The following is a 22,681-nucleotide window of genomic DNA, read 5'->3' as shown; positions in this document are numbered from 1 at the left end:
GAAATAAGTCAGACTTTATTGTGTTCATCCTCCACTTGTTTAATCGTGATATTTAGTGTGTTGCTTTGTTTTAAAATGTGTCGAATAAAAATGAACTAACTAAACAACTAGCTAAGGATGGTTTAGTTGAATTTAGTAGACCCGAATTATAAGCAATCTTATGATATCCACATACATTACTGTCGAGGACGACACAGACGAGTCGCAGTCTTGGTTTTGTTAAAATGGCAAAGATGGATTCATGGTTTCTTTACGCAAACTCCTCCATGCTGGAGAAATAAGTGCAGCCTGTTTGATATTCATTCAAAACCTTTATTTACTCTCAAATACATTGAGGTTCCCCTCATTTGCAATGTTGTCGTGATTACAGTCATATTTAAACGGGTGAAAATAAAGGAAAAGATTAGTCTAGATAATTAAACATTGAATAAATAGGACAAAAACAAAAGAGAAGAAAAAACAAACAAACTGTTTCAAACTGAAGCAGAGATATTTGATCTTATTTTCAAACTGTCCAGTGGCGTTTTGATTCGGGGGGAACCTTAAAGGAACACGCCAACATTTTGGGAAATTAGCTTCTCCAGAGAGAAGAAGATAGATAACAGTTTCCTCTCTGCGTTCAGTAGAAATCTATCTGGCTGCATGTTAGCCTAGCTTAGCACAATGAATGGAAGCGGACATGACCGGTTAGCCTTTGGGAGAGGTGTTAGTTGGACAATGCCTAGGCTAACCGGTCATGTCCGCTTCCATTTGAAACTTATTCTGTTATTGAAATTATGTAGAGGAAAGAATAACAATACCTTGTCTTATAGGGACTGCTACCTTATCTTTAATTATCTAAAATCGTAATTGTAATTAACACAACACAATGATTCAATGTCCCTGGTGACATCACTGGTGGCCATATTCAAACTAATTTACTCTAATAACTGTCAAACTAAATGAATGTGTGTAAAACGGTTAAGAGTTTTTGGATGTGTGAGATTATTTGCAAAATAAATCAGCATCGTTTTTTTTCTTAAGATTAATGGAAAAAGCTGTTGAATTAAGGTTTCCATTTAGGAGTAGGTTTAATTGAGGCCTTATCAACACCTGTCTCTGTGGTGTTTCAAGGAGCATAAAAAGATCTCTCATATGGCAAAACTAGTGAAATGTATATAATCACAGAGTTGTTATATTATGTCTTCTGATGACACCTGTAGTCTCATAAAGATCAGTGAGATTAGGAAAATGAATGAATAACATTTCCTAGAGACTCGGAGGAATAGCCTACTGAAAATACAGTTAAAACTAGCACAAATTAATAGATACGGACCACTAGCCTATAGCTTAAAATTCTGGGAGAGGTGTTTGGTCTACAGCTAGACTACCTGGTCCGTATCCGCTTTCATTCATTTGTGCTAAGCTAGGCTAGCTAGCAGCCGGATAGCACAGAGAGGAAATTGGTATGTATCTTCTTGTCCGTCTCTGGAGAACATGGTATGTGCATTTCCCATAATGTTGGTGTGTTCCTTTAACATTAGTTTCTAACTAAGTCTTGAGTTCAGATGCATTATGGGTGAATTCTCCATTAATATTGTTTGTGATGACAGCTGGAAGCACTATAACATTACATAGTACATCTGCTATTGTCAATGTTGAAGCCAATGGGGGCCATGTGTTTTACAACTTCAAATCCCCCCTCCCTCTCACTGTCTTTGGTTTGTAACTATGGATCAGTATTTTCTGTTGATACTTTGGATTGTCAGCATCTGACATTGTAAACAAGCCTCTGAACTACACACCCGCTTGGTCATTCTGATTCCCATGTATCTTTCTCAGAATGTAACTTAGCGATACAGATCTATTCTGTTATTGAAATGATGTAGATGAAAGAATAACAATACCTTGTCTTTCTAAGTCTAGAGTGAAATCTAAATCTAGACAATAATTTACAATCAAATATGAACTCAAGACCAGGTGCATTATGGGTGAATTCTCCATTAATATTGTTTGTGATGACAGCTGGTAGCTGGAAGTACATAGTACATCTGCTATTGTCAATGTTGAAGCAACATTCCCCTGTCAACGTGCATAACAGAGGTATAATAAAGCAGAGACAACAACATGTTGAAATCAAGTGTGTTTATTTTTTAACTGATAAAGCTCAGACGGAACACACTGGAACAAGATCAAAACAACTTCCATTGGCTCACAATATCAGTGCTCACTCCAGACTTCAAAAAGCACAATAATCAGGGTTGATGTCTGGCTGGTTGAGAGCTTGGCGGGGCTTAGGAGGTAGGGAATCAAGCTTCGGGTTGATCTGATTGGGTGGGGCCCTCTGTGGGAGGAGTCGGGGCCTTCTTAGCTGGAGCCTCCTTGTTAGCGGTGTCCGCCTTGACAAGGTCTTCTTTCGGGGGTCCTCGCTTGATAGGAGCCTCCTCTCTCGCCCCCTTTTTAGCTCCCTTCCCGTCAGATTTTGGTGTACCTTCAGGAGGGGGGGGGGGAGACGAGAAGACGGATGAGATCTTAAGACGGACACAAAGTACATCAGGCTGCCGCTCCTTCTCCAGGCTCTCCCTTTACCTCGGTGTACCAGTGCCAGATACAGTATGCTTAGACACTTGATAAGTGCTGCATTTGAGAGCGTATTGGCTCCACGTTGGAACTTATCGGGCGCTGGCACACACTGATCGGTTGGGGAAATGTAACATTGTAACAAGGAAAATTATCATTCTGTACCGATTTGCTTGTTCATAATAATCTGTTGATTCGCACACAGTGTGTTAATATTGTGGGTGATTACTGTACATGCAAGGTGGTGGCTGTGCAGTGACACACAGTGCAGTGATAAGCCATAATAAACAAAAGCGTGTGAGGGTTAGATTGCAAATGTATCCTTCCTTATACCTATTAACTCTGTTGTAGATCTAAAAGGAGTGAACAGGGTTTAAGCACGATAGCCGTCCACCATCAAACTGGGAATGTCAGCCACATTGCTAATACCTATCCAACCCTTATGGAGCTTCAGGAGCAGACGTGGGTCTAATAAGTATTTAGAATGCTGATTCAGTGACTTTTAAACTTAATTTTACCTCGTACAATGGAACCGAGTTGAATTGCCCCCCCCCCCCCCCCCCCCCCAAAAGGTTCACACACCCGTTTAGTGCTCCAGCCAGTCATGCAAAAAGCTAAACGTCAAACAAACTGAAAGCATTTAAATGTCTAATTGACCCGTGTACATCGCAGGGATAGATGTAAGATCCATGACTTGGAACCTACCAGACGTAAACAGATTGACAGGAGCATAAGCACAAACCATGCCAGAGACAATGTATGTTATACAGTACAAATAAAACCTACATGTAGGTGGATTAACTCCTCGTGTTTCCACCTAGACGTCCGACAACTTACCGTAGTTCAGCGCATTCTCTAAAGAGAACTCCAAGCTGTCGGGGGAAGAGGAAAAAATACTCGTACTATCGCAACACACCAACTGGGGACTTTTAAAACACTTATACCAACACTTATATACCAAGGTGACAAGAAATGTGTTCAATACAGGTATCTATGGATCAGAGTCATGATGTTATGATGTTATGATGAATTGAAAATGGGGGACCCTGATGTAAACAAGACGAAAGTCTTTCTCTGGTCTGCATCCCCTTAACAATAGTATGTATTGAGCTGTACTGTACTGTACCCATTCTGCAATCTGTTAATAAAGTGTTCAATCAATCAATCAATCAATCAAAAAGCTTGTTTTTGACAGAGAGTTGTATTCAGCTACATGCAGTCCCCACATGCAGTCCCTTCCTCACCTGTCCTCGTCGGCGGTGACGCCGTACATCAGGTTCCGGTAGTTCTCGATCTCCGCCTCCAGCTTCATCTTGACGTTGAGCAGATCCTGGTAGGCGTCGCCCTGCAGCCCCACCTGCTCCCTCACCTGGATCAGCTCCGCCTCCAGCCCCAGCAGGATCTTGTTGAGGCGGCCCAGCTCGCGGCCGTAGCGATTGTTCGTCTCCTTCAGCGTCTCCTCCAGGGAGCGGATCTGAGCAGGCGAGATACCGTGAATAATAGTAATTAGCGATGGTGGTTAGTGATGTGTCGATAACACGACGACAAATGTATCGTTGGGTCATGTATGTGTAAATTCTCAGTAAACGTTTTCATTCAAATGTAATGTTTTGAGTGAGTGGGGATGGAGCAGAGAAGACTTCGGTCTTGACCGTTGGCCTTGCTACTCTTAACCGACCACACCCTCTCCCCTCTCCTCACCCGCTCAAAGTCAAAACAAGCGCTCCTGTCTCCTCAAAAAAACAGACATTTATGGATGTTTTGTTGTTCTGCTGGTTCCAGGTGCCTCTCTGGATAACAGTAGAATGGTAGACAGCTCGTCTGTTTTGAAATAACAGAGGTGATGGGTAATGACAGGGTAGCCACTAGGTATGCTCGTCAAAAGGTTGAAGGGCCTCACCTTCAGGGGGTTTACTCTTAGTTATTGTTTTTTTTTTTCTTCTAGGGAAAGTAAAAGGGGGATTAAATGATGCAGGAAAGTAAAGTGGGTTCGGGTCCCATGATGTTTACACGGCAAACATTGACCTATAGTTTCAGCCCTCCGGTGTGTAAGCTGTAAGCGGTGTCAACTTGTTTTGTGTGGGCGCCATCGTGACGACAGGGAATTAAGGGATTTTTTCCCCCTTTGAGGATGTTGAGGGGTTTTGTGTCAAAACGGGGGGCATCTCCAGACGTGTCCTTAGGAATGGTTTTGCTGACAGGAGAACAAAGGAATCTATCCTTCTATCTGGACGTCTCTGTGGAACAGGCTGCAGCCTTGGGCTGTGTGTTTCTCATGCATCATTTTACTTTATAATTACTGTGTGGCAACTGACAACTGTGTGTGTGTGTGTGTGTGTGTGTGTGTGTGTGTGTGTGTGTGTGTGTGTGTGTGTGTGTGTGTGTGTGTGTGTGTGTGTGTGTGTGTGTGTGTGTGTGTGTGTGTGTGTGTGTGTGTGTGTGTGTGTGTGTGTGTGTGTGTGTGTGTGTGTGTGTGTGTGTGTGTGTGTGTGTGCGTGTGCGTGTGTGTGTGTGTGCGTGTGTGTGTGTGTGTGTAGCTACCGTGCTGAGCATAGCTTGGATTTCAATCTCCAACAGCTGCCTCTGTCTATTCAGGTCATTGAGCTCTGACTTCCCAGACTCCAACGACTCTGTGTTCTGAAGCACCTCCACCTTGATGTTTTCAAACTGAGAGAAAGGGAGAGGGGGGGGGGGGCAGGGGGAGAGAGAGAGAGGGTGAGAGAGAGGAAAGAGATGAAAACAGATAAGATAACCAAAATGAACAACATTGTAGAGAGAGGGATTGAAAGGAAGGAATATTCTGTGGGAGGGGTACTTTTCAAAATTGATGCAAGTCAGGTTCTATTCACAAAAACATATCCGATATGTGGTTTTTAAAGCCCGTAATGACCGATACCGATCGTCAGCCGACGTATGGGTACACGACCAGGCTGGTCGGCGTGGCTCACCTTGTTATGGTACCAGTCCTCGGTGTCCTTCAGGTTCTTCTGCGCCATCTTCTCGTACTGGCCACGGATCTTGTTCAGGGTGTCGGCCAGGTTGGAGTCCTGGGAGTCCATCTCCACCACCACTCTGGAGTCTTTGATCTTGAGACGCAGGGTGCTCACGTCCTGCCACACGCAACCAGAGGAGGTTAGTTCTACCGCCTTGGAGGTGAGTGGTGTGTGTGTGAGTGTGTGTTTTTTCTCATAGTCACCTCTTTGTGATCCTTCTTGAGGACGCCCAGGTCGTCTTTCACCCCCTCGATCTGGCTCTCCAGGTGCGCACGGTTCAGCTGAGTGTCGTCGATGATCCTCTTCAGCCCGGTGATGTCGTGCTCCAGGGTGCGGCGGGCCTGATTCTCACCATCCAACCTGCACAGAGGAGCAATGAGGCTCATGACTGACTGAGCCGCGCCCGCTCCCGACCCCAAAGACTGACTCCATGGGGTTGTATTGATCACAGAGTTAACGACTGAGTTCATGTCCGCCTTCCATCCACAATAGGAACCGCATCGACACAAATCTAAAGGGGACTGAATGAATTCATATAGCAACTGACAATCAGTGCTGAAAATCAAAGTTGGTTGATGTGAATTGATTGAAATAAAGTGGTCCGAAACGTTAAGCCTCACTGTATATTTCTCTTTAAATATATAGGTGCCATGAATCATGATGGATGACTTTAACATGATCTGATGTGTCTGGGTAGCCTACATTGGGGATTTATCGTTGTTTGTTAGATTCACAATTCACAATTCAAAACTGTAGGTTTGCCAGCTATAGCTGATATAGCTTATTCCAAATGAATAATAATTATATATTACTTCATCATTTAATGATATCACTTCGTTTTGCATTAAAAGTATGTAGAAGGACTCACTTGTTTAAGAAGTCCTCGTTGGCCAGTTTGGTGTTATCAATCTGCAGAAGCAGTTTGGCGTTGTCCGTGGCCATATCCTTGATCTGAGAAAGATGCATGATATTATATTTTTTCCCCCACGTATAACAAACGACATGAAGCGACATACATCGTTCCACCTTCATTTTATATATAGGACGCATTTGTATCAAATTATTTTGCATTACTGGCCCTCAATACCGTGCGCGTAATCATTGCGTAAAATTGGAAAATGTCCCAAATAAAATGATCAACACGACCATGATCGTGTAGCCGGTAGGGAATGTTTAATCATTAATTGGTTTGAAATAAGCAAACGATCACCTTCTTCCTGAGGAAAGCCAGTGGTTTCTCGATCTCATCCCAGTTGCGCCCGTTGGGTGCGCCTCTCTTCGCCAAGATGTCTTTGATTTGCCTCTCCAGCTCCTTGTTGGCCTTCTCCAGCTCGGTCACCCGGCCCAGGTAGCCGCACAGCCGTTCATTCAGACCCCGCATGGTCTTCTTGTCGTCCGGACTGCTGACATCAGCGCCGGGATCCTTAACCATAAGGATCTCCTTATCCGGGTCGCTGCGCATCACGTTCCGCAGCCCCTCTAGACTCGCCACGGACACTCTGGAGCCTCTTCCTCCGGCTCCACCGAACATGCTCCTGGAGCTGTTGTTGTTCATCTTAGGCATGGTGCTGGTTGGTTGGATGGGAGTGAGCTCAGCTGAGTAAGCGGAGAGATGTTCTTCTGACTGCTGAGTACGCAGAGAGGTGTGATGTGTGGTGGTGCTGGTGGTCACCTGTTCGGTTAAAGGAGGACGACTCGAGGACCATTTTATACAGCATTTTTACGCATGAAACCGGCCCCACTGATGCCATTGGCTCGCCACGTTCAGCACACCCCCGGACAAACGGGTTCAAAGTCGAAATTCAAGTATTTCATCTCCACTTTTTTGTTTTTTACTTTGTGAAATTGCACTTGTCTTCGTGTGATTGGACGCAAGCGAATACCTGAGAGGTGAGGGGTGGCCCTTGGCCATCTTAAAAGCAGGTGATGCCGAGGATAGAAGAAGTACCTTTCCTGCTCTCTCTCTCTCACATATACATCTAACTTTCTGTCCTTCGGGTACATCATCATGCAGGACAGTCTCAGGATGTCAAAGACTGGAGGATACAGTAGCCAGTCGTACTCTCCGGCCAGCAAGGGGGGTGCTCCCCAAAAAAGCTCCCCGATCGGCCTGGGTCCGAGAAGAACCGACCTGCTCAACCCAGTGGATCGCAAGATGGACCCCAAGGACCAGTCGGCCAAGACCAAAGAGAAAGACCAGATGGTCGGACTCAACGACAAGTTTGTTGCCTTCATTGACAAGGTTTGCAACACTTATTTATTTATTTTATTTTATTTTTAATTAGTCGATACAGGGCAATTGCCTATTGATAACTTTTTGGTAGCCTATTGTCTCTCCAATCACCTTATTTTCAGATGCAACATATCATTTTGATCACAACAATTTTCTCGTTTTAATTTATTGTGGTTATTACGTGTTCAGTGCCACGTGCACTCATCTATATGTGGAGACATTGGCACAGCTATTTGTGGGACGTCGATGTGTATTGAAGTGATATGTTATTTTTGCCTATTGTGTGTAATTTAATTTTATATAGGTTGCGTATGTTTTATTTTTTGATCTGGACCATGAGTCTGTATTAAAGTTTGAATTGAATTTAATTGAAATTTAATTTATTACAGCTATCTAATTGCCTAAATTATTATTAGCCTATACCTTACCCAGTTTTTCCAAATCAAATTAGAGAAGACCTCAGTAAAAGTCCCATTCATCAAAAAGGCAGTAGTCAGTATTCAAGTGGCCCATAGCAAAAGATAAATATAACCTACTCTGGGGGACAAGTGCGTGTCTGGCGCTTCATTGCCTGGGGCGTAGGTCTACAAGATACACGACTACACCACTAAGGTACGGTAAGGTAAGGTAGGTACCCATGTATGATTATCGAGGTACTTCCCAAAGGTCAGTGAATACCACGACCACAAGTTCCACAAATCATGTGCAACCCAGATTCGGCTCAAACAAGGGACTAAACACGTTTTGCAATTATGCCACACATCAATGTGGAACGCCCTACCACAGCCGTAAAAAAAGGTGAATCATAGGCCTACCTACCCTCCTTCAAAACCGCTCTCAAATAGCACCTACGGGAGGCTGCAATTCGAAACTGGTCCCCGTAAATGTCCGAACACCCTCATGTACATTTCCCTCCCCCTCGTATGTATATATTTACTGTTAGGATCTCTGTTTAACAGTACTGTATATTGTGTATGTTGTGTATGTCATAATTAAATGTCATTATGAATTAAAAATGGGGGACCCGGATGTAAACAAGACGAAAGTCTTTCTCTGGTCTGCATCCACTTAACAATTGTGTGTATTGTACTGTACTGTACGTACCCATTCTACAATCTGTTAATTAACGTTTTCAATCAATCAATCAAAAGCAAAAAACTTTTCTCCCTCACAAAATCCACTCCGTTTTCTTCCGCCATCTAGCGACCATCTAACTAACTGCAAGCAGGCAGCGGCACTAAAGCCTCCAGTAGGTGTGGTCATTCTTACTGTTACTTGGTACATTATTTAATTTAGTCTTTTGTGGACCTCGTCCTCGTACATTTATTAGAACGGTATGTAAGCCTGTTTTGTGGTTCTCTGTTTGCATTTTTATTTAACACAATATTTATATTTCTGACGTCTTTTTTCTTTTATTCTTTAATTATTATAATTTATTTTTTTGAGATAGGTCCACAGTGATGTCATATGACTGCTTTTTCCTGACTTTGGGATATATTATAATAAATAAAATAAAAACATAAAATAACACAAAGAACGTTCAGGAGATTGTCTACATTTGCAGCAGTTGGCTCTATGAGAAGTGTGCATGTTATGTGGAAAATAACAGCATTTCCAGGCATTGGGATGACTGACCCCTTGCATAATTCTATTACATTTAGGCTCTGATTTCTCCATTTTCTCTTCCCTATAATAAATGTAAGGGTTTGAAGCTGCATTTGTGTGTGTGTGTGTGTGTGTGTGTGTGTGTGTGTGTGTGTGTGTGTGTGTGTGTGTGTGTGTGTGTGTGTGTGTGTGTGTGTGTGTGTGTGTGTGTGTGTGTGTGTGTGTGTGTGTGTGTGTGTGTGTGTGTGTGTGTGTGTGTGTGTGTGTGTGTGTGTGTGTGTGTGTGTGTATTTAGTAGAAATATCTGAGAAGCACTAGCAAATATCTCAAAATCTCTGATGTAGAATGACCAGGTTGCAATCACATACCAGTGTGATAATGACAGTATACATATTACCATAGTGACATCTGACCCCCCCCCCCCCCCCCCTCAGGTAAAATACCTGGAGGACGAGAACAAGGTGCTGGACACCAAGCTGAAGATCTTGCTGGAGCAGGAGAACTACAAGGGAAACATCGACGAGGTCGTGAGGCAGATGGAGAACGACCTGCAGAGGCAGGTGGACGGCTTGGAGCGAGACCACCTCAAGCTGAAGGCAGAGCTGCAGAAGAACCAGGACGAGGTGGATCAGACCAAGCGGAGGTGAGTGGGAATTGATTGATTGATTGAAACCTTTATTTATACTCAGGTGAGCTCTGAGGTGAGGCCACCTCATTTACAGAACTGCTGAGTGTACAACAAGATAAAACAACAATAAGAGAATGCTGTCCTGCCGAGTCCTGTACTAGTCCGTGGTATTTTACATGTGATCCAGTTAAATGAAAATGACGTGAGATGTGAGGCAAATGAGAAGAATGTAATAATTGTTTTATTTAGATTTTTCAAGCCTACATTAGCTACATTTTCAAGAACTGTATGCTAGGCTTAGGCTATTGTCAGCGATTGACTAAAGAGAAACACAATCAACATTGGGCATATTACAAGCCAGTGGAGGAGCCTCTGAAAGCAATAATAACAGATATGGTTTAAATTGGTTGTTTCACCTGTCACTCGAAAATCTACTCTGCTGCAATATTGTCAGTTTTACACGTATGATTTTGTACAGTGTAATGGGCGGACCTTCCTACAGGCGATATAGGCGGTCGCCTAGAGCGCCACCCAGAGGGGGGCGCCAAAAACATTTTATTTTTATTTTTTTTTTTTATTTATTTTTTTATTTTTTTTTTATTTAATTTTTTTTTTCTCTGTGCAGTTTTGGCGCCCCTCTCTATATCTGCAACCATTATTTTTACATAAAAAAAATTCTAACATAAGGTGAAATGAGCCAAAAATCTAAAACAGTCGGTCGGTCTGAGCAGTGGTGAATCTCGCCTAGGGCGCCAAATGTGCTAGGTCCGCCCTGAAGTGCTTTGAGCAGGAGAAACTTACAACTTATAAGGTTACAGTATATAAAAAGACCGTTTTGTGCAGTAACTGAAGCTGCCACTAGGGGATGCTGCCGCACCCGCACCCCCCCTTCCAACGTCTCTGAGCCCAAGTCGAGTCAGAGTCGAGTCCCCATTACCTGAGTCCGAGTCTAGGGTTGAGTCCACCCCACTCTGGCAGTCAAAGAGCTGACATACAAATAAAAAAAGGTCTACATTAAACATAAATGACACAGTGGTCACCATTTCAAAGGGAGTTTATTTACTTTGTGACACAATAGCCTAACAAATGCACTAGCCATCAATATCTTATGTCAAATGATTAGGGCCTATTACAAAAAGAAAAAAAATTTATTTATCTATTAACAAGTCCGAGTCTGAGTCTGCACCTTCCGAGTCCGAATGCAGTCAACACTCGAGTCCAAGTCCAAGTCCGAGTCATCAGTGCTCAAGTCCAAGTCGAGTCACGAGTCCTGAAAATGAGTCAGAGTCCAGGTCTCGAGTACTAAAACACTGCCTCTACTAGGTGCCCCGGAGCAAGGCACTGAACCACAATCTATCTATCTGTCTATCTGTCTATCTGTCTATCTATCTATCTATCTATCTATCTATCTATCTATCTATCTATCTATCTATCTATCTATCTATCTATCTATCTATCTATCTATCTATCTATCTATCTATCTATCTATCTATCTATCTATCTATCTATCTATCTATCTATCTATCTATCTATCTATCTATCTATCTATCTATCTATCTATCTATCTATCTATCTATCTATCTATCTATCTATCTATCTATCTATCTATCTGTCTATCTGTCTATCTGTCTGTCTGTCTGTCTGTCTGTCTGATCTATCTATCTACTGTATCTATCTATCTATCTATCTATCTATCTATCTATCTATCTATCTATCTATCTATCTATCTATCTATCTATCTATCTATCTATCTATCTATCTATCTATCTATCTATCTATCTATCTATCTATCTATCTATCTATCTATCTATCTATCTATCTATCTATCTGTCTGTCTGTCTGTCTGTCTGTCTGTCTGTCTGTCTGTCTGTCTGTCTGTCTGTCTGTCTGTCTGTCTGTCTGTCTGTCTGTCTGTCTGTCTGTCTGTCTGTCTGTCTGTCTGTCTGTCTGTCTGTCTATCTATCTATCTATCTATCTATCTATCTATCTATCTATCTATCTATCTATCTATCTATCTATCTATCTATCTATCTATCTATCTATCTATCTATCTATCTATCTATCTATCTATCTATCTATCTACTGTATCTATCTATTTATCTATCTATCTATCTATCTATCTATCTATCTATCTATCTATCTATCTATCTATCTATCTATCTATCTATCTATCTATCTATCTATCTATCTATCTATCTATCTATCTATCTATCTATCTATCTATCTATCTATCTATCTATCTATCTATCTATCTATCTATCTATCTATCTATCCATATATCTGTTACGTTTATCATATTCATTGAGAAGGTCCTGAGGAATTGATTTATATAATAGATTAGATGGGAACTGATGACACACACACGCACATGCACATTAGCTGAATATATTCCAGGAAGGCCATCACTGTGTACGAGTTTGAGCCTCATTTCCTAACAAACTGCATTCCCTCACATTAGCGCAGTCTGTTTTTCCACCCTGCTCTTTCAGAGTGGGCTTACAGTATAATTCATCAACCCCTTTACACAACCTCACATCGTCATCGTGTGGGCGGTGGTTCTGCACTGTGTCCAAGCTGAGCAACTGGAGGATGTATATTGGGCACATATTGCCTGATTTACATACACAAGGTCCCCTGATTCCATTTCTATTTAGATTTGATTAGATTCAATTCGATTCGATACCGATTCAACTAGACTTGTTGTGTGCAGTCAGTCTGGTGGTGGAGAATCTGTTACTCTCTGGGCGTGAGACCGTGAGTGACAGCAGAGGTGTTTTATTGAATATTATTATTGCTTTTGTTTGTTGTTTATGTTGCTGTTATTCTTATTATATTATATACATTATCCTTATTGTTGTTGTTGTTGTTGTTGTTGTTGTTGTTGTTGTTCTTCTTCTTCTTCTTCTTCTTCTTCTTCTTCTTCTTCTTCTTCTTCTTCTTCTTCTTCTTCTTCTTCTTCTTCTTCTTCTTCTTCTTCTTCTTCTTCTTCTTCTTCTTCTTCTTCTTCTTCTTCTTCTTCTGTTATCCTTTATCCTTTGTATTATCTGTTTTCTTCTCTTTTTCCCCTTCTCACATTGGTTGGAACTTCAAGAGGGAGGTGGTGTGTGTGTGTGTGTGTGTGTGTGTGTGTGTGTGTGTGTGTGTGTGTGTGTGTGTGTGTGTGTGTGTGTGTGTGTGTGTGTGTGTGTGTGTGTGTGTGTGTGTGTGTGTGTGTGTGTGTGTGTGTGTGTGTGTGTGTGTGTGTGTGTGTGTGTGTGTGTGTGTGTGTGTGTGTGTGTGTGTGTGTGTGTGTGTGTGTGTGTGTGTGTGTATGGGGGGGTTGTTTGTAGAACAGAACAGGTGGGCTCTGACTGACATATTCTGGGTTAAAAGCCATCCATCCACCTTGAGCTGTTTTCCATGAGGCTATAGGTCTGGATCTGCACAGCACAACACACACACACACACACACACACACACACACACACACACACACACACACACACACACACACACACACACACACACACACACACACACACACACACACACACACACACACACACACACACACACACACACACACACACACACACACACACGTGCACAAGTGAGCAAACTCCGGTGTCAAAAAGGGTAATATCCTGTCTCTGGTCTCATGTCGGCTCCTTCCTGTCTGTCCTCCACAATGTGATCTAATGATATCTTTCCCCCTCTTTAAAAAAAAATCTGTTCCAGGTATGAAGATGAATATCAAAAGAAAAGTGAACTGGAGAATAACTTTGTATTTACAAAGAAGGTGAGGATCACCTGTACTGTACACCAATATCTTACACCAGTTACAGACATGTTCACCAATATCTTACACCAGTTACAAACATGTTCACCAATATCTTACACCAGTTACAGACATGTTCACCAATATCTTACACCAGTTACAGACATGTTCACCAATATCTTACACCAGTTACAGACATGTTCACCAATATCTTACACCAGTTACAAACATGTTCACCAATATCTTACACCAGTTACAAACATGTTCACCAATATCTTACACCAGTTACAGACCCAGTTATAGACCTGTTCACCAATATCTTACACCAGTTACAGACCTGTTCACCAATATCTTACACCAGTTACAGATGTGTTCACCAATATCGTGCACCAGTTACAGACTTGTTCACCAATATCACACATTTTCTTTAAATCTGACATTTTTCATAGAACAATGGTTCTAAAGAGGTACTAAAACGGTTCAATGCAGCATCACAACAGGACAGGAAGGACCTTTTGGTGAAGCGTTGAACCTGTTCTATAGAGGGTGTAGTTGCATGATGTGAAGCCGCTCAGGGAGCTGCTCAGTACGGAGGAGACGCTGCTTTTTATGTTACCTTTTCACCTGCTACTCTTCTTCTTATCATGTGTGTTATTATCCTGTGCGTATGCAACGGTGTGTGTGTGTGTGTGTGTGTGTGTGTGTGTGTGTGTGTGTGTGTGTGTGTGTGTGTGTGTGTGTGTGTGTGTGTGTGTGTGTGTGTATGTGTGTGTGTAGGCGTGTATGCGTGTATGTGTGTGTGTGTGTGTGTGTTACCTAGAATCCATTGCACACATAACAAATGGATGTACTGTAATGCATACAAACACCTGTACATAGCTCGTTATGACCATATTGTGGACATTGTGTCTGACGCGGTACAAAACATCTTAGCATCTAGTGCAGCAATGTACAAGCATACTAGAGTGCTACCAGAATGGTTTGGTTTTACCAATGATGTCTTTGCTAACATCCCAAATACACCTGATGTTGTTTTTGTTGACACCAGCCACAAGGAGGTGCTAATCTTAGAAGTAGGCTGTGCCTTTGACCTGTACATGGACCAGGCTTTCTAGGACAATAATATAAAATACCAACCATTGCTCGATGTGATAACCAGCCTTGGGTACAAGTGTAGATACAGTATACAGTACTTATATTCGGAAGTCTTGGCCATGTATATAAAAGCACCATGAGTGGTCTGAGAATTGCTGCAATGTCAAAGAGAAAAGCCAAACAAATAGCCAAATATTGCTCTGTCTCAGCTATTATTGGCAGCTTAGCCGCATGTAGAAGGAGGTGCTATGTGTACTCTTAAGTGTTCAGTGCTGCTTGGCCCTGATACATTTGATTCCCTGTTTATGTAATATAATTTGTGGAACCAAATAAAGTATTCAAATGTGTGTCAGGACGTAGACGAGGGCCAGCTGGCAGTAGTGGACCTGGCTCTGGACTTTGATGACCTCATGGGAGAGCTGGATTTCCTGAGGCTGGGTTTCGATGAGGTACGAGTATGATTGACAGGCCCCAGCACCAATCAGAGAACACTTTATTTATTTCCGTATTGGATTCCGTGTTTTGAATCGGTCTACTTCTTGCTACAGGAAATCAAAGAGCTGGAGTCCCAGGTGCAGAACGAGACCATCATCATGAAGGACACCAGCAAGCGGGCTCTGGACATGGATGAGATCATCGACAGCATGAAGGGCCAGTACGCCAACATGGCCGCCCGCACCAGAGAGGAGGCTGAGCAGTGGAACCAGAAGAAGGTGATGACCTATCAATAGATAGATAGATAGATAGATAGATAGATAGATAGATAGATAGATAGATAGATAGATAGATAGATAGATAGATAGATAGATAGATAGATAGATAGATAGATAGATAGATAGATAGATAGATAGATAGATAGATAGATAGATAGATAGATAGATAGATAGATAGATAGATAGATAGATAGATAGATAGATAGATAGATAGATAGATAGATAGATAGATAGATAGATAGATAGATAGATAGATAGATATCATAATAATAATAATGTAACCCGTGAGGTCATCTCCCTCCAGATGGACGACCTGGTATTGACTGCAGGGAGACATGAGCAGGATGTGCGTGACGTGAAGAAGGACATCACAGACCTGCTGCGTCTCATCCAGAAGCTCAGAGGAGACCTGGAGGCCCTGAGGAAGAAGGTGGGTGGAGTGTCAAGATATGTAGACACACACACACACACACACACACACACACACACACACACACACACACACACACACACACACACACACACACACACACACACACACACACACACACACACACACACACACACACACACACACACACACACATACACACACACACACACACACACACACGTACACACACACACACATACAATCACACACACATACACACATACATATAAATATTAGAGCTGGGCCGTTAACGGCGTTAACGTGCTGCGTTAACGCGATACTAGTATCGTGCGATAATATAATTGACGCAGTTAATCTAAAAACATAAAAATTACTTTTTTTTTTTTACCTTTATTTACCCAGGGTAGGTTCGCTGAGCACAGATGCTCTTTTTCAGGAACGCCCTGCTTCACATTCACACAGTTCCATTCACACCTGGGAGCTGCCCAGTACAACCACAGTTGACACCATTGGCCACTGAGCAACTCCACTGGAGCAGTTGATTTGCATTGGCAGGGTTTGGCCCTGTCTGGCACCCAACGGGAAAAATATTATAGGCACTATAAGTAGACACTGCTACATAAAACAAGCTGGTCTGCCTGAGTGACTGGTGGAAGAAGGAGAAATAGAGATTGGACTGATTGAGTCAAGCCATGTCACATAGTTCAAGTTTGAAATGCTTCTTTCTGTTTTGCTCTAGAGTGTGCTAGATACTGTACTGTACTGGTAATATTATTTATTTGTGTTAACTTCTGAATAAAACAACTTATTAAACACAGGTACATCTTATTGAACATTATTTTGATATTTCATTACCAATTATCATAGCAAAACAGCTTTTTCAAACAGTCTGTAATGCATTTGGAAACGGGAGATGGGCTCATGGTGTAATGGGCCACCTGGCCTGAGAAACATAAGGAGGAAAGAAAAAGTAAGGACTTACTTCTGGTCATTATTTGGGTAGAACACACATATTTTGAATGCCTTCGGCAGATTTTTTTTGAGCCATTTTAATCTAGATTAATCTAGATTAAATCCAGGATTGCAGATAGATTAATCTAGATTAAATTTTTTTATCTATGCCCACCTCTAATAAATATATTGTCACACACCTTACCTTACTCTTACTTAACCCTTACCGTGGCCTTTAACCAAACCCTTAATTGCTCTTTGTTTATTTCTTTGTTTATGTCTGACGTGTGGGTTGGAGTTTAGTAACTCATTATACTGTGAAGTCCTCCAGACCTCTCTTGGTAGAGCCTGAGGTGCGCCCAGCAGTAGCAACCCCTCCCCCTCCAACATACACATCCGACCAAAACAATAAAAACTGTAAACACAGCAGGGGTGTAAAGTACTTGAGTAATTGTACTTCGTTACAATACTTAAGTACAGTTTTGGGGAATTTGTACTTTACTCAAGTATTATAGGTTTGTATACTTGTACTTTTACTCAATTACATTTCGAAAAGCTATCGTTCTCTCGAAAATTTCCGGAAAATAGAAATATTCCCTCATAAACGGCATTTATTGGAATATTCTCGAATACACTAGACACGTTGTCATTTGTCTGCCTATTTATGAATCGTTTTCAAATAAACGCTAGATTATCGATAGTATATGTGTACTTATGCATGCTATAGAAGCGAGCTGAGAAATCGATTCTCATTTCCTCAACATCACACACACACACACACACATATACACATACGGGACACACTGTTATCTCAGTGAATACAGCTCTGATTATCCTAAAACTGGTAACATAGACTCCTTACCTTAGATCAGATGTTCTCCAAAAAGATTATTCCAATTCCTGATCGCCATTCCAAATATCGATCGCGTTTATTGATTGATTATTGGCTGCTGTAAATATATATTCCACGCTGCTTTCCAACTCGCGATCACTTCCTTCATCATCAGATCCCTCGCCAGCATAATGGAGCCAGTTGGCTCCCCCCACACAGATCCACCAGTATAATCGAATGGCCTGCAGTTACACAGGGATAGACGATAGGGAGCGGTATTTTCCAATCTGAGCTCCTAGAGGGTCTGCTGTACCAACGGGAGACTCGGTTGATGAAATATGAATTCAGATCGCTAATAAAAAAATCAAACGACAATTTGCGTCGTCTGCACTCAACGGGGGGCATGAAAAGACGACAATACACGTCGCTGGCACTCAAAGTGTTAATCAAATGATGTGTACATCTATGTTTATGAACAAAACACAGGAATATTATAAATCACTACAGTATTTCTGTAGTAAATCTCTAGTGTATATGGAAAAAACATAGGAATACTATAACTCACTACAGTATTTCCCTAGTAAATCTATGTTGTTTATGAAAAAACACAGCAATACTATAACTCACTACAGTATTCCTTTAGTAAATCTATATACCATTAATATACTATTAATCACTGCAGAAATTCTGTGGTAAATCTCTACAGTGTGTACAAAAGAAAACACACAGGATTCCTATAGGTGTCCCTATAGTTCGTTCTCGTATGGGCTATAGTCCGTCAGCTGCTGTGTCTCTCCCCCCCCCCGTGCAGAAAGAAGCCCTGGAGAAGGACATTGAGAAGGCCGAGCGGGACGGCCAGCTGAACCTGGACCAGGCCCGGGAGTCCATCGTCCAGCTGGAGGAGGCGCTGAGGCGTGCCAAGCAGGACATGGCCCGACAGGTCCGCGAGTACCAGGAGCTCATGAACCTCAAGCTGGCCCTGGACATCGAGATCGCCACCTACCGCAAGCTGCTGGAGGGAGAGGAGCAGAGGTGGGCAATGGAGACGGGGGTGGGAGGGTGGGGGCAGGGGGGGGTTGAAGTGTTGTATTATTAGAACTCCTTTGTTGTGGAGAGGTTAGGGGTTAAGGAATTATTGTAAATCAATGCAATGTCCCCAGCTTTGTTTGTTAGTTTGAGAGGCTGTGTGTGTGTGTGTGTGTGTGTGTGTGTGTGTGTGTGTGTGTGTGTGTGTGTGTGTGTGTGTGTGTGTGTGTGTGTGTGTGTGTGTGTGTGTGTGTGTGTGTGTGTGTGTGTGTGTGTGTGTGTGTGTGTGTGTGTGTGTGTGTGTGTGTGTGTGTGTGTGTGTGTGTGTGTGTGTGTGTGTGTGTGTGTGTGTGTGTGTGTGTGTTGTTCCTCATGTAAGTTTCCTGTAACGACCTCTCTCCTCCGTCTCTCTGCAGAATGGCCGACCACATGCGTCAGCAGCAGACAGGTGAGAGATGTTCTGCTTCTCCTCACGGTCTTCCTCTGTTTTCTCTTTGTGATTCAAGGCTTCATAAACGACGTTGGCACTCAGCACTTCCCAATGAATCCACCCTCCTACTCAAGGGATCAAATGACCCAATAATCATTTTGTATCTTTACACGTTGGACCAATAATAAAATGTGATGCACCTCTGCGAGTTTTGAGTTATGACCTGTCGAGAGGAATGAAAATGCAATCGTATGACATCGTTGAATTGCCTTGCCTGAGACGGTTGAAAGAAAGATTTATAGGCAGTGATTCTCATATATCAAACATCTATCATTTTTATTTCCATAATTCTAGATGTTTAACATATGTATGGGAACATGACTATGTCTATAAAATATTTTTTTATAGGCAACGCAATTTGATGATGTCGCAGTACTGATCTTCATAGATCAAAACTAGGAAATTCTTAGGAAAATGTCTAGTTTTATGGAAATCCACAACTTAAATGAACACGCCAACATTATGAGAAACGTGCTTACGGTCTTCTCCAGAGTCAGACAAGAAGATGGATACCAATTCCCTCTCTGTGCACTCTCTGCTCGCCTAGCTTAGCACAAATTAATGGAATACGGATCAGCTATCCCAGCTGTTGGCCAAAAACACCTCTTTTAAGTTAGGCTAGCTGATCCATATCCACTTCCATTCATTTGTGCTAAGCTAGGCCAGCTTGCAGCCGGATAGCTTTCTACTGAATGCACAGAGAAGAAGATGGTGTCTATCTTCTTGTCCGCCTTTGGAGAAGACGGTAAGCGTGTTTCCGATAGTGTCGGCGTGTTCCTTTAGGTAAAGAGTTTGATGGAGATTCATCCTTCCCCCGGTCTGGTAAACGCTGTGTGCCTCCTTGTCAAACATACCAGTGTGTTTTCTTCTGATGATCAATCGGTGCTTTATGTTCCACTAAAATCAGCCCTCTCTTTCGCTTGCTGTAGATTTCTAAGACAAAACAACCAATCCAAGTCCTTGCTTGCACCGCAGACGTCTTCCTTCAGCCGAGACTGCTGCCGCCGACACCAGCGACGCTCCCCGTCCTAGTACCAGAACAAGAATCGAAACCCGACCCACGGCCGCCACCAACAACAACAACAATAACAACAACAACAACAGACCTCATCCCCAAGAAACGTCTGCTGATCTGTGTGAACGTGGAGGCGGGCAGGGTTGTGTCAGAAAGTTTCCACTACACCGACGACTGACTGTCCGCCAATTCCCTCTGTTGCCATATCAACGCAAAGTTTGAGTGGATGAAGAGATTCTAAAACAATTATAATAAACTTCAACTGTGACACATACCTGTATTTGAACTGGCTGTTTGAAAAACCACAGAAACTAATGAAACTGAATGTATCCTTCTGTACGTGGTCCGATTTCAGTGATTCAACTGGTGTATACTGTACCATCTAGGGAGAGACGACATCTTTACCCCTAAAACACATGGCAGTCTCGCTCGAGGCGAGAGACGTTTGTGTGTATGTCAAGATATTCCTTGAAAGCTTCTAACCTTTGTTTACATTTGGGATTTGGGACAAGACGCACGCACACTTCGAATCTGACCTCCTTCTCTTTCGTTTTTCGCTTTTCTTCCCCTTCTCGCCTTTGTGAGGAAAGAAAATGCTAATATATTTCCATCTCGTGTTTTGTACAATCAAATCAATGGCTGTATCATCAACTGCTCTCTGAAAGTTGAAAAATAAATCCTTTGAACCTCAAACGCATGTTTAAGGAGTGCTTCTTGTCCACGTCTACTGTCTCCCCAGCAAGGTATAAATACAGAGGAGTGTCATACGTACACAGAGATAACTTTCCTAGAACACCAGGACAGACCAGCGCTGGGGTGGTATTACAGGTCAGCTGATGTTCAACTTCTGACCCATGAAAACAATGAGTGTTATTGTTCTCCAGTGCAACCACAATGCTGATGATGTTCTCATGTTACATGGTCAACTTTACATAGACACTGTGTACCTCTTGACACTCCCCATGCTGACTTTTAATGAGCTCAAATGTTTTATGTGTTCGTTTTAGGCCTAGACTGGTAAATGGAGTACTATATTGTCAACAGTTGGTTTGTACCGTTTCGTAACTTGCAAAATAGCCCCAGAGAAAAGCGGAAAAAGTGGAACGAATTGTGATTTATATATATATATATATTCAAAGATGCTTCATTGGCTTTATTACTGTAAACAACCACAGTAAATAAATATGACATCCTTTACAAGTTGTTTTTGTAGGAAGAATAGCCCAAAAGGAAATTCTTCCTAAAAATCTAATCTCCCCCCCCCATAGCCTCTCTCTCTCCAGAGAATCCAGTTCTTGTAAACAATCCAACCGCAAAACATGGCCTTGTTCTGTCTGTGTTTGTTCAATAATAGGGAGGAGGGTGAGGTTTTTAGGATGTTTCTAGAAGGATGATGCAGTTAAGGACAAGTGATCTCGTGACGGTTAGCAGCAGGGCGCTTGGGAGCCTGCCCAGTTGTTCAGGCCTGCTCTGCCCTCTATTCATGTTTCCCCTTCGTACCAATTCCTCTTCTTCTGCTTTTTCTTGAAGTTGAAGTTGAACCTTTATTAATCCCCTTGGGGGAAATCTGTCCTCTGCCTTTGACCCATCCTAACAATTTAGGAGCAGTGGCTCAGGCACACAGCGTGGCGCGTCGGGGACCAACGTCGGTTGTGATGCCGGTACCTCAAGGGCTACGGAAGGACACGTTAGCATGCGTGTCTTTTTGGTGAGTGAGGAAACTGGAGTACCCACGGGAACATGTAAACTCCCACACAGAAAGACCCCCAGCTGGTCACACCCTTGCTGTGGTTTGAACCCGGGACCTTCTTGCTGTGAGGCAACAGCGCTAACCACTGTGCCACCCCGTCTTCTTCCTCCATTTACACATAATGATACACCCATGAGGACATAGGACACGATGTGATTATCCCTTGTGCCATAGAGCTGAGTACATATTACATCTAGGAACTTAGTTTAGACGTAAAGAGGATGGGGGGTGTGGGAGCGTCATCAAGTTGCTACCTCCCATCTTGGATGTTCTTGTTGAATTAAGTGTATGACTCTGACCCCATGATTATAATCTGTCTCTTTTAATGTCATGTCAAATAAGTCAAACCTTTTATAAGTATGATTGATTGGTTTTCACCCTCGGTTGCTCTTGGTTGGAGGGGAAATAGCATGCGTCACGTCGAACAGTTTGTAATCGCTCTGAGAGGCCGTCCAGCTGTCATGGAGAGATGAAGGGGTTAGTGTTCGGAAGATATACAGAATGTAATTTCTCTCCCGACACACCGCATGTAGGGAACTCACTACAAATCAAAGGTAATCCAGTTCTGGGTCGATAATAACAATGGACTGAGAGATTTCACTTTCGTACCCAAACTCCTTAAAAGTTGTCTTTTTTTCAT

General features: G+C 42.5%; 2 protein-coding genes across 2 annotated transcripts; one reads left to right on the top strand and one right to left on the bottom strand.

The window, feature by feature from the left end:
• Positions 1–2,118: 2,118 nt before the first annotated feature.
• On the bottom strand, positions 2,119–7,210 carry LOC311243258 (keratin, type I cytoskeletal 18-like). The gene is made up of 8 exons (XM_084332413.1): positions 6,763–7,210; positions 6,421–6,503; positions 5,756–5,912; positions 5,508–5,669; positions 5,101–5,226; positions 3,804–4,033; positions 3,397–3,431; positions 2,119–2,470 (listed from the first exon to the last, which is right to left on the bottom strand). The coding sequence occupies exons 1-8, from the start codon at positions 7,114–7,116 to the stop codon at positions 2,289–2,291; spliced, it is 1,329 nt and encodes a 442-aa protein (XP_084188539.1). The 5' UTR covers positions 7,117–7,210; the 3' UTR covers positions 2,119–2,288.
• Positions 7,211–7,578: 368 nt separating this feature from the next.
• Positions 7,579–20,792, top strand: LOC311229369 (intermediate filament protein ON3-like; the record flags this gene model as incomplete). The annotated part of the gene is made up of 9 exons (XM_084315451.1): positions 7,579–7,794; positions 9,825–10,033; positions 13,736–13,796; positions 15,224–15,319; positions 15,419–15,583; positions 15,888–16,013; positions 18,572–18,792; positions 19,203–19,234; positions 20,206–20,792. 9 exons carry the CDS (start codon positions 7,579–7,581, stop codon positions 20,211–20,213), a joined length of 1,134 nt encoding a protein of 377 aa, XP_084171577.1. The 3' UTR covers positions 20,214–20,792.
• Positions 20,793–22,681: the final 1,889 nt, after the last annotated feature.

The sequence above is a fragment of the Notolepis coatsorum genome (assembly GCF_963971535.1).
Source record: "Notolepis coatsorum genome assembly, chromosome: 1".
NCBI lineage: Eukaryota > Metazoa > Chordata > Actinopteri > Aulopiformes > Paralepididae > Notolepis > Notolepis coatsorum.
The sequence above is the reverse complement of the archived record's forward strand: the minus strand, read 5'-3'. Positions and strand labels throughout refer to the sequence as shown.